An 11,895-nucleotide genomic window follows, 5' to 3' on the forward strand; every position below is an offset into this window, starting at 1 on the left:
TATTTTCTTTTTAAAATGAAAAGACATCACTACACTCTTTAACTGTTTAACGTTGCCAGTTTATTTTTTGAGCTTTCCTTGCTCCCTATAACTTTTTCCAAACGCCGTGCCTTCGGAGCCAACAGAACAAAGTGAGCCATTTTCCAACCAATTTCCATATATTCCATGGTTTTTGCTAGGTTTGTTCAAATTTTCCTTCTCTCTTTTTTTTTTTTTTTTTTTTCTAAATTTATTTTTGGCGTACAAAATTCGCCTTCCTTTGGGGCTAATTTTCTATTTCAATTTGCATTCCTTGCATTTAAAAATGTTTTGTATTTACTATATAATTTGAATGGTTTGAGGGTTCCATGTTCACACTCATATATTTATTTAGTGAGATTAAAATCCTATTTGATACCATTTTTGAAACTTCTCATCTTTAAGGTTCAAAAATTACTTTTGAAAATATTTAGGCTGTTTTCTGAAAATGCTTTAGTTTTTTTTATAAGAATTTCTAACCAAAATCAGTAGTTTCTTAACAAGTTTTTCTAGAGAAGTAGAAGCTTTGAAGAAGCATAGGCAAAAGCCATTCTAAATAGGGCCTAAGAGCAAAATCCCTTTTCTTGAACCTATCAGTCATGAGTTGTGTTCATATATAAGATCCATGGAAGAGTAAACTAACTTACATACTATTACTTAGTTATCAATTAACCTTTTCCTTAAATGTATGATATTTTCATAAACATCATGAATATTGGCAATTGTGCTGTCTCACTTGGGAATGTTCAACAATATAACTTCATCCATTCACAATCTTCGGAGCCATATTCATGGTTAATTAACCTACACATAAAAGAAAATGCTAGAGCATAACCTCCAAACTCTTATAAAGAACTATTGGCGGATTAGTTTGAACTTTGAAGATATTGTTTTTGTATTTGTTATTAATTTAAAAGAAAATAATCAAGAAAAATATCATATGGATGTTTTGTTTTATCTCCTTCTCTTCTCACTAAAAACTATGGCCCAATATCATATACATAAGCCTTGATTTCAAACACAGAGGTTTTAACTTTTTGAGTTTACATAGTGAGGCAGAGGTTGGTATTTTGTTGTTGTAGAGGAAAACATGACAGATAAAGAACAATAAGTTTGCTACTATACATGAACATTTAATTTAAAGCAGTAAAGTTCAGAATGATTAAATAGTAATGATGAAGAATAATAACGTTTAGAAAATGTGTTTAGAAAATGTTTGTCCTGCCACCAGTCGATTACAAGTAACAAAATTAATTTAGTGTTCCAAATTCGCAATTTTTCAAATTGGGAGATATAAACCAAAGAAGTGTTTTTTCGTAGAGAAACATTTGGAAACCTTATCCTGTAATCTTTGAATATATAGAATCTTTTACAGGATGATTTATTTCTCTATTTAACTAGAATCTTTTGAAATTTTTTTTGTCTTGATTATCATCTTGTCCACTTCAAAATCCACTTCATGCACAGTAGCCCTATAAAAAAACCACAAATAAAAACAAAAGAAAAAAAGGAAAAAAATTATTTGAAAACCTGAATTAAAAAAAAGAAAAGAAAAAACACCACAACTAGAACTGCATATTAGTTAAGTAATTGTATCTCAGACTGTACTAATCTAAGTACTTATTTTGTGTTATGTTGTGTTTGATACCTTCTTCCAAATGAAATTCCTTCACGCCAACGATAGTGACAAAGTGGTAAATATATCGAAAAACGATTTATTAACCTAAACACGAAAAAGAAATGCATAAAACATCTCACCTTTTCATTGAAGAGAGGTGGCATGGGGATGCTAAATTTCTCTTCTAGCATGGAAATGAAACCCTTGAGTTCAGGGCAATCATTAATGGAAAGTCTCTTCAGCACTGGAAATTCTAAGAAAATTGCAGAGGAGAATGATGCGAGGTTTGGCAGATTTTCTAGTTCCAAATATTCCAGATCAGGGAAGGAAACCTTTTTCATCATTTCATTATTGCTTATTATTTCTTCCATCTTACAATCTCTTATGGTAAGTCCATGAAGTCCTTCAAGACTCGATGCAATAGTAGAAAAAGTTGCACTTGTCTAAGGTCAATATCTTTAAGTTATGGAGGGAAAGGAGCTTGGTAGAAGCTGGTCATCCCATATCTTGGTGAAATGACATCCTGACAATTTCAAGTTCTCCAATACTGGGAAAGAAACAAACTACATGCAGACACATTAATAAATGTCAAATTAATCACATCATCGTTTGTTTGATTAATCAAATCAATTTTTGTTCAATTAATCAAATTAATCAAATGTGTGGCTTAAAAGTAGAAAAACATTAAAAATCTCACCTTGTTGAAGAAAGATGACACAGTGGTGCACAAGTTATCCTCTGATATGGAAATGGATGTGACAAATTTTGAACAACCCTCGATCGAAAGTTCTGTTAACTAAGGAAATTCAATGAAATTTGCAGATGAGAATCTCACAAAGTGAAAAATTCCTCTTGACGTCTCTGTTAGTCTTATCTTATACAATGTTATATAAATTCTCCTTCCAAAAATATCAACTCAAAGACTAATATTTGAAAATAATTAAGGGAGCTCTGAATGGGCAGGTTTTATATATGTACTGAGATATTTAACAGAATTTTTTGTTGTTGAACATCATACAACCAACCACGTGCGTATAAATTAGGGTCTTTAAAAATCTTACCTTTTGGTTGAAGAGGGACGGAATGGCAGTGCAGGAATTCTGTTCTGACTTGGAAACGAAAGTCCCAAATTGAGGGCAATCTTGAATGGAAAGTTCATTCAGCACTGGAAACTCAATGAAAATTTCAGAGGAGAATCTCACAAGGCTAGGAAGATTTCTTAGATGCAGATGCCTTAGTTTAGAGAATGAAAGCTTTTCCATATTTTGAATCCTGCTTATTATTACTTCTTCCATCTTCTTACATTCGCTTATCTTAATGGAATAGAGATGTTCTAAACGTGCTGCCATAGCAGCAGATGGAAATAAACTTGTCAAAAACTCACAGCCATCAACTTCCAGTATTGTTAAGTGACGGAAACAAGTAGAGCCAAGTACAAGTGGGTCATCCCATATCTTCTGGAAATGAAATTTGAACAATTGCAAGTTAAATAAAACTGCATAGTAATGTCAAGTAAGTTAAACATATGCTTGTTCAATTGTATATAAAAGTTAAGAGTTCAGGAAATGAAAGCCATGTTTATGTGCAGAAAGATTTCGTAGGGCATTAAAAAAAAAAAAAAAAAAAAAAAAAAAAAAAAAAAACAAAGAGCAGTAGTTTCTTTTGAAGTGGGAAATGAACAGAAACATAGGAAGAATCAAGAAAGTTAAGATCATAATCTAACCTTGGTGAAAAATGAGGGTTGTCGAATTGGAAACGTTTCACAACAGCCTGAAACATCCGTTTCTTGGATGAACCCGGATGGAAAAAGCTTCACCTTCATACAGTGAATCATACGTAAACTTTCTAATAGTGGCCAACTTGAGGTATGTAAACCTGGATAGAAACACACAAGATTGGGCAAATATTCGAGTTGCATTTCCACTAATTGTGGGAATACAAACTCAGGAGGTGCTTTCTCTAATCCTTCTTCCGTGGCAACAATTTCTTCTATCCCGCAAGAACGAATATACAGTCCTTGAAGTTGGAAAAGACCTTTGGCAATGGAAGGTGGAAAGATTGATTCCAGACTTGGACATTTGGAAGCTTCAACTTTCTTTAGATTTGGGAAGGTGAGAGTAGCTTGAGGATCTTTACTCCACACAAACTTGAGTTTTGCTAGCCCGAATAAGCTCAAACGAGTCTTCTCTGCATACTAGATGGAATCTTCTCTGCATACTAGATGGAATTATCTTCATCGTATTATCGCAATTTCTTACCATTACATATTTCAGTTTGCAAAAGGAACTTGCGGTACTGAATTCATCATCATATTGCCATATCATCCTCAATTTATCCATCCTTGCAATCACTACTTCATTCAAGCTGGGGAATGCTACCTGCGGTGTAATTGTGATCACCACTTAGGATCAGGAAAAAAAAAATATATATATATATATATATATATATATATATATATATATCTAAAATAAATTACAAGCTAAAAGATTAAGAGAGAAAGAAGAAAAATGTCACCTTTTCGTTGAAGAGAGATGGCATGGTACCAGTGTACAAGTTCTGTTCTCCGTTGGAAATGAAAGTCTCAAATGCAGGGCAGCAACTGATGTAAAGTCGATCTAACACTGAAAACTCAATGAAAATTCCAGAGGAGAATGACACAAGGTTTGGAAGATTGCTCAGTATCAGCAAATCTAGTTTAGGGAATGACATTTTATCCATACTTTCATTCCTTGTCATAATTTCTTCCATCATTCTACAACCACTTACATCAAGGAAACAGAGCTGTTCCAAACTCCCAGCCACAGCAGATGAAAATAGATTTTTCATAAAATTGCAGCTTCGTACAATCAGTTTTGTCAGGTTACGGAAAGAAGTGGAGCTTAGTTGAAACTGGTCATCCCATATCTTGGTGAAGACGCATCCATACGATTTCAATTCCTTCAATTTTGGGAAAGAAGCAAACTGCACACAAGTACAATTTCATATGAAGTCAAGGTTTCGCTTTACTTCATTTTAGAATAAAAAGCCCAAACAGTTTCTCTCAAATTGGTTAACCTACTAATTTTTCACGGCTTTATAATAATTTTCATGGCAAGTTGGACATATCTAATAGTGAGATGATGGAAGAGGTATTTGATTTGAAAATACCAAATGATCGTCAAGAAACATCTGAGATAACACCCACACGGTTGAAGGAGTTAAGGTCAGTGCAGTTTTACCAAAAGTGAAGCAAATTTGGAGTGCAAGGGATCCCCGGGGAACTTTTACATTCCAAGGTATCCAAAGTGTCTATGCTTATCAATGCCAAAGTCCGAAAAATCAGTTTCCACCTTCTATTGCAAAAAATCTTCTCAAACTTCAACAGTTATGCATAACATATTGCGGGATAGAGGAAATAATTACTAGGGATGAGGAATGGATATACTAGATAGAAATATCTTAACTAGATTATTTCAATTTTCTACTTTTACATACTCCAATTTGGAAAAAGAAATCTGCAGTACTGAGTTTGTATTGCCATATTAATCAACCATTCCTGTAATTGTTACGGTATGTAAGCTAGGGAATACTACCTGAAATTAATTATAATTCATCTTCATTGATGATTCAGATAATTTTTTATTATAAACTAAAACATAAAAAATAAAACATAAAAGAAAAAAAATTCACTCCTACAATATAAATACATATAATATAACATATATATGGTTCTGCAATAGAAGGCGTGTATAAAACACGTTTGCATTAAATTACATGTAATCTATAGTACATATTCCATGGTTTAAGTGCATGTGCTTTATATAGTGTTTTATACCAAAATTATTTATATATTTATATGAATCAAAATCCTTGCCTATTTTTATTATTTTATTCTTGTTTTTTCACCCACAAAAGTAATGCGCCAAAAAAAAAAAAAAAAGACATAATTGACGCAAAAATACAGGAATAAAAATGTGCAGAAGCGAGCGGAAAAAGGAAAGAAAAACACTTTAGTATATAGCTAATTACCTTGTCATGGAACAGAGATGTCATCGTGGTGCAATCCTTCTCTTCCAATTTGGAAACAAAAGACCTAAACTCAGAGCAATCTTCATTATCAATAAAAACTTCAGTTAACACTGGAAACTCAGTGAAAATTTCAGTCGAGAATGACACGAGGTTTGGAAGATTTTGGAAGTTGAGAAGTTTTAGTCCAGTGAATTCCACCTTATCCACCTTTCCATTCTTACTCATTATTTCTTCAATCAACTTACAATCTGTTATCTCGAGAGATTGAAGTTGTTTGAAATTCTCAGCTACAGCTGATGAAAATAGATTCTTCAAAAACCCACACCCACTCACATGCAAACTTGTTAACTTACTGAAAGAACGAGACTTCGGTAGAAGCTCGCCATCCCATATCTTCTCCAAATTGCATTCCAACAGTTCCAACTTCTCTAAGTTGGGAAAAGAATCAATCTGCATGGATACATAATTGGAGTAAGTTATTATTATTATTATTTTCCAGTTACCAGGACTAGAAAATCAGATCAGAATGCTACGAATTAAATTATTATATATAAGAGGAGGGGAAAAAAAATTATCAGAGATAGATTACCTTGGTGAAAAATAACGGTACTTGTGGGATTTGACTATTATCATGATCATGATGCACATGCTTATCTTGGAAGCAGGAGAATTCCAAAGCCAAAACCTTCACTTGCACACATTTCTCCACAACTAGAGTTGTTAATGAAGGCCAACTTGAGGTATGCAATCCTGGATAGATACACACGAGATTTTCCAAATGGTACAATTTCATTTCTTCCAATCGAGGGAATACAAACTCAGGCGGTACTGATACAGTAGTTCCCACAGCTTCAACAATTTGTTGTATCCCACAAGAAGTAAGATTTAGTTCTCGAAGTTTGTAAAGACCTTTGGCAATGGAAAATGGAAAGATTGATTTCAGACTTGGACAGGACCAAACTTGAACTTGCTCAAGGTGTGTGAAGGTAATGTTTCCTTGAGGATCTTTACCCCACACATACCTCAAGTTTGGTAAATCAGAGAGACTCAAATGAATCAACTGTGCTGATATTCTGTCGTGCGTAATTTCTTCAAAACTTGATGCTTGGATTTCAAATACCTCTTCTACCTTTGCACACTTGTCTATCTCCAACCATCTTAGACTGGCGAGTGCTCTTTGCGTACGGGATCCGAATATCTTCATTACATTGTCACATCGAAAAATTGTTAACTCCTCCAATTTATGAAATACATCTGCGTTATTGGCTATCATCTTCAACTTATTCATGTCTGCAATTTCCAAATTCTTTAAGCTGGGGAATGCAACCTGCAGTGCCAATGTTGAGGAATTATAATTAAGAAAATTGGTTTTCTTTTTTTTTTTTTTCCTTTTTTTTTTAAATTTTTTATTATTATATCCTCCAAAAGAATAAAAAAAAGAAACGAAGGTCATACCACAGATAATATCATAGACAGAAAAAAGGAGAAACATAAAAATTAATATACAGAAATTAAACCTTAACTACCTTTTCGTTGAAGAGAGATGGCAGCTTTTCATCTTCAGACTTGGAAATGAAAGTCGAAAATTCCGGGCAGTACGCTATGCAGAGTTTAGTTAAAACTGGAAAGTCAATGTCAATTTCAGAGGAGAATGTTGTGAGGCTTTCAAGATAAAAAATGTCCAGAAACTTTAGCTTAGGAAATGACATCTTTACGATGTTTTCACTATTTCTCACTATTTCTTTCATGCCCTGACAAAAACGTATCTCAAGGGATTTGAGTTGTACAAAACTCGTTGCCATAGCAGATGAAAATAGATATTCCAAAGAATTGCAGAGTTCTATGAGCAATTTTGTTAAGTTGTGAAAAGAAGCAGAGCTTGGTAGAATCTGATCATCCCATATTCTTGTTAAATCATGGCATTTGGACACTTCCAATTCATCCAAAACGGGGAGAAAAACCAACTGCACACACAATTAATTATTGTCAATCGAACAGTTGATCCATATTAAGGGTGTTCCATACATTGATCTTCTCGCCAATGATGTTGATTAATCATATATGACCATTGAAATGCCCTAATCCAACCGTGTATGAAAAATGATAGATTAAAAATCTAAAATCCACAATTGAATTTAAATTTTATATATCTGTGTTAGATATTATTTTCATTAATAGTTGAGATAATTTATGATTTCATCACTCTTACAAAAAATTTAAGCTAATGAGAGAAATAAATCATCATTTCATTTATATTTCCTTAACAAATTGTGAAAACTAAAAAATAAAAATAACAATTGTTATGCAATGTCCCCGGTAATAAGGAAACTATTTCAAATATTTCAGCAAACAAGGCAACTATTGCATATAAAGAACGTGATCAAGAACACAAGAAAAGCATCAGTGGTCCAGTCAAAGTAATTGTTACAGACAAAGAACGTGATCAAGCATACAAGGAAAGCATTAGTGGTCCAGCCAAAAGAATATCAATGATCAAGTCAAAAAAGGACAGCATCATAAATTAGAAATTATTTATTTCCTCATTTAAGAAAGCCAACATCATATCAGACCTATGAGACCTAAATAGCCAACATTCGGTCAACTTTCAATATTAGAAATTATTTATTTCCTCATTTACTTTTCTTTCCTTATCACATTGTAAACATTTGTCTTTTAACTCTCGTATAAAAGGATACCTCGGCATGCATGACTGACAAGACAACAAAAATATTCAATTTGCATTCAAAACATCTTTACCCTGCCCGTTCCATTACATTCATTTCTTAAATATTTGATTTCAAACAGGCTTTACTACTACTTTTATTTTTTTTTTAAATTAATTACTCGAACTTGTTTCTCGAACTTGTTTCATTTTTTTTCCCCCCACATGTCATATATCCAACTTCTATCTTTCTTCACAAAGAGAATACGGAATCAAAATAGGAAGTAAAAATGTCAATATTCCGATGTCACATCACATTGAAGAAACTTTTAATTAACCCCATAAACCATTCATGTCTGACTTTCAATCACTATATATGCAGAAAGTCAATTTATTATTTTAAAAGATATGGTTTTATATGTGGCTGGATGGCCACGATGTGTGCAAATGAATGCTGAAGTAATAATTACTTGAACACTAAAACTGATAAATATTCACGAAGTTAAAACACAATACGTACCTTCCCACTGAGCAGAGTCTTTACAGAATTATCTACATCCATTGGTTGCTTCCCCTTTTCAGACCTTTGAATTTTCTTCAATTTAGAGCAGAAACTTTTAAGCCTTGGAACATTTTTCAACTTCAAGGAGCGTAATTGAGGAAAGTCGCCAATAACTTCCTTTCTCATGTCTTCTTCTTCTTCATGGTCAGAAACTATCTCCTCCATCATGCCGCAATCACTTATTTCGATTTCCTCGAGCTTACTCATGGAGAATGGCAGAAGATTCTTCAGCATGTTACAACGGTTTACCTTTATAATTCTCAATCTTTTAAATGATTCTTTTGTGAGTTCCTTATCACATATCTTCTCCAGATTTTCCAAATTGTCAAGCTGCAATGTTTCCAAGCTGCCAAACACGCTACAAGGATGAATTTGCTCCGTCGACTTAACCAAGAACTGGATTGTCCGATTGTTTTTCAATTGAAAGTGCTTTAGATCTTGAAAACCATCTTTGTCTAATTCATAGACAACATTATGCGCACTTGCAATCCATCTAAAGACAACCTTTGAGTGCTCACCAACAACCTTTCAAGACCATAGTCATCTAATAGTTTGTTTTCATCAAGCCAGAGTTCCAAACATCTTGAAGAATAATCAATGGGCGAGTCAGTCAGTCGACATATAGAAATCTGATATTGTTTCAATTCTATGGATCTGAATAAGTCTTTCGGCAGCACCTTGATGTCAACTATTTCTAAATGTAAAGTGGTCAGCCGTTTCAAAAGTTTTAGCTCATCAAGACTGGCATTTCTTTGGTCCCCGTTGACTCCTTGACCATCCCAATCCTTAAAGCTTTTCACCATGTACAACTCTTCTAATGATTTCAAATTTGATATGATTTCGGGTTGAATGATTACAAGTTGATCGCATCCACTCAAATCTAACATGCGTAAAAAAGGAAGTTTTCCGACTTCTCTTGGTAATTCCTTGATACCACACCCTGAAAGATCAAGAATTTCCAAGTTTTTGATCTCTCCAATCAAAGATATGCCTTCCACATTCTGGCAACGGAAAATCAATGTACGGAGATTTCCCAGAGAACATAAAGACGAAGGCAATTTTTCTAAACGTTCATCAGAAAACAGACATAGAACTCTAAGATTTTTTGTGATTTCAAAAAATTTATCTGGGATTTGGGAAGCTTCGCTTTGCAGAATTAACTCAAGCTGTTTATATTCCAACCCTTCACGAAGTAGCTCGGCCACAGAACTATCAACAGATACGATCGCCTTTGATTTTTCAAGAACTTCAGTTTCAAGGCATCTTACCTCAGAATCATCTGTAAAACAATAGATATGACTTTTTCTTGCAATTGATATGGCAACGTCACGAATGATATCGTGCATTTTAACTGAATGGTGATATTCACCATCCAACAACAGTGCACGATCTTTTAGTTCATCGATCAAACTGTGGACTTTAACTCTAGCGTCTTGCAATTCACGTGTCTTTTTGAGTATCCCCCAGCCCATAACATATCTCATCAAAGCCTCTATAGGTATGCTTTCATCTTCTCCAAACAAACTACAAAGCAAAAGTAGTAACTTTGCTTCGTTCTTGTGTACAAAATTATAACATAATTCGATACTCTTGAACACTTTTTCATTCACTATTGATATCTGATAGGTTTGAGTTCTTGAGTTGGTTCAAGACATCCTGCCAAAAATACCGTCTTTGATCTTTCAATGCACATGCAATTGTTTCGATGGTAATTGGAAGACGTGCACATTCTTCAACAATATCATTTACCAGATCTTCACATTCTGAGAACTTTTCAACCGTTTGAGCCACTAAAGCCCTGAACCAGTTCAATGCTTCAGCCTCCTCTAGAAGTCCAACTTTGAAAATCTTATCAACACCCATATCAGTTAGCAACACTCGTTCGAATCTTGACGTAAACAATATCTTACATCCTATCTGATCACCGTCAAAAACTATTCCAACATCTTTAAGGTTGAGTTCTTTCCAAACATCATCTAGAATTATCAACAACATCTTTTCCTGCGGCAATCTATTTCGCAGCAGAAGTGCTCTTTCAGGTATGGTTTCCTTATCAAGTTGTAGATCTAGCCTTTCTGCAATTGCTTTTTGAATGTTTTTGACATCTGGAGTATTTGAAACAGGAACCAGAACCGCTTCAGTGAACAATTTCATCTCCAAGGCCCTTGTTGAAACTTCTTTAACAAGCGTGGTTTTGCCTGCACCTGGCATGCCATGCACCCCAATCATTCTAGTGTTGCCATCTCCCAACGCCTCCAATATTTCATCCACAGTTTCATTTCTTGAGTCGAAGTTTATGTAATCTTTGTTTGTAAAATCATTTTGGAGATGCGGACGGTAAGAAATCTTTTCACAGTTGACCTTGCCTTTGATTTTAACAACAGACACGCACATCTTCTTGGCTTTCTTACTTAGTCGATACCGTGGCACCAAATTCAGAAGCAACAACCCTTTGAAAGTACAGCACCCTGTATTTGCACGGTTTTCATCTTCTAAAATCTCTTTGGCTTGTTTACTTATCTCTTCTGCATCCTTTTGCCAGTTCTTGGTAATTTCAAAAATTGCATGACCTTTTCTTATGGCAGCATCCACCAACTCCTTCATCTTCTCTTCTTCAAGACCCAAATTGTGAGTTTCTGTTTTCAGGTTGCTTATGTTGCTTTTGTATTGGAAGATATAACCCAACTGACGACCAATCGCTCCAACCGTGCAATCAGCAATTTTTTCAGCAATTGCAGCGATACCGATCTCAGCAATACAGCTCATATTTGCCTTAAACATGATTCAACAAAATACGCGATTATTATTAAGATTTCTAGCCAAAAGTGTAATGATATTATAATAATAATAATAATAATAAGGAGATACTAGATAATAATAATAACAAGGACGAGAAGTAAGGCACGTACCTAGCAGTACAATCTTCTGTGATATATATTGATTGGGAGCTTCACAAGCAAAGTAATCCGAATCTTTTTATTTTTTATTTTTATTTATTTATTTTTTTTTTTGGATTTTCAATATAAA

At 34.0% G+C, this 11,895-nt stretch overlaps 2 protein-coding genes across 3 annotated transcripts; both read right to left on the reverse strand.

Annotated features, from left to right (window-relative positions):
* Positions 1–2,073: 2,073 nt before the first annotated feature.
* On the reverse strand, positions 2,074–9,366 carry LOC107404910 (uncharacterized). 2 transcript variants are annotated; one of them, XM_060819450.1, is made up of 9 exons: positions 8,827–9,366; positions 7,171–7,608; positions 6,234–6,971; positions 5,645–6,094; positions 4,151–4,597; positions 3,360–4,014; positions 2,698–3,090; positions 2,334–2,432; positions 2,074–2,199 (listed from the first exon to the last, which is right to left on the reverse strand). In XM_060819450.1, exons 1-6 carry the CDS (start codon positions 9,100–9,102, stop codon positions 3,769–3,771), a joined length of 2,595 nt encoding a protein of 864 aa, XP_060675433.1. In that variant the 5' UTR covers positions 9,103–9,366; the 3' UTR covers positions 2,074–2,199; positions 2,334–2,432; positions 2,698–3,090; positions 3,360–3,768. The 2 variants fall into 2 exon arrangements, with proteins under 2 accessions (XP_060675433.1, XP_060675432.1); XM_060819449.1 differs by having other exon boundaries at positions 2,698–3,093; positions 8,827–9,115.
* Positions 9,367–10,470: 1,104 nt separating this feature from the next.
* On the reverse strand, positions 10,471–11,634 carry LOC132804992 (disease resistance protein SUMM2-like). Its single transcript, XM_060819592.1, has one exon. The coding sequence runs from the start codon at positions 11,632–11,634 to the stop codon at positions 10,471–10,473; it is 1,164 nt and encodes a 387-aa protein (XP_060675575.1).
* Between the last annotated feature and the right edge of the window lie 261 nt (positions 11,635–11,895).

The sequence above is a fragment of the Ziziphus jujuba genome, chromosome 8 (assembly GCF_031755915.1).
Source record: "Ziziphus jujuba cultivar Dongzao chromosome 8, ASM3175591v1".
Classification (NCBI taxonomy): domain Eukaryota; kingdom Viridiplantae; phylum Streptophyta; class Magnoliopsida; order Rosales; family Rhamnaceae; genus Ziziphus; species Ziziphus jujuba.

What these genes read in the sequence shown, in the direction of transcription:
- LOC107404910 (XM_060819450.1), bottom strand. Translation starts at nt 9,102, where the DNA reads ATGCTGAAGAATCTTCTGCCATTCTCCATGAGTAAGCTCGAGGAAATC. An exon ending in CATCTCTCTTCAACGAAAAG is followed by an intron (nt 6,972 to 7,170) that starts GTAGTTAAGGTT and finishes TTGGCACTGCAG; the next exon opens with GTTGCATTCCCCAGCTTAAA. An exon ending in TACCGTTATTTTTCACCAAG is followed by an intron (nt 6,095 to 6,233) that starts GTAATCTATCTC and finishes GTATCCATGCAG; the next exon opens with ATTGATTCTTTTCCCAACTT.
- LOC132804992 (XM_060819592.1), bottom strand. Translation starts at nt 11,634, where the DNA reads ATGAGCTGTATTGCTGAGATCGGTATCGCTGCAATTGCTGAAAAAATT.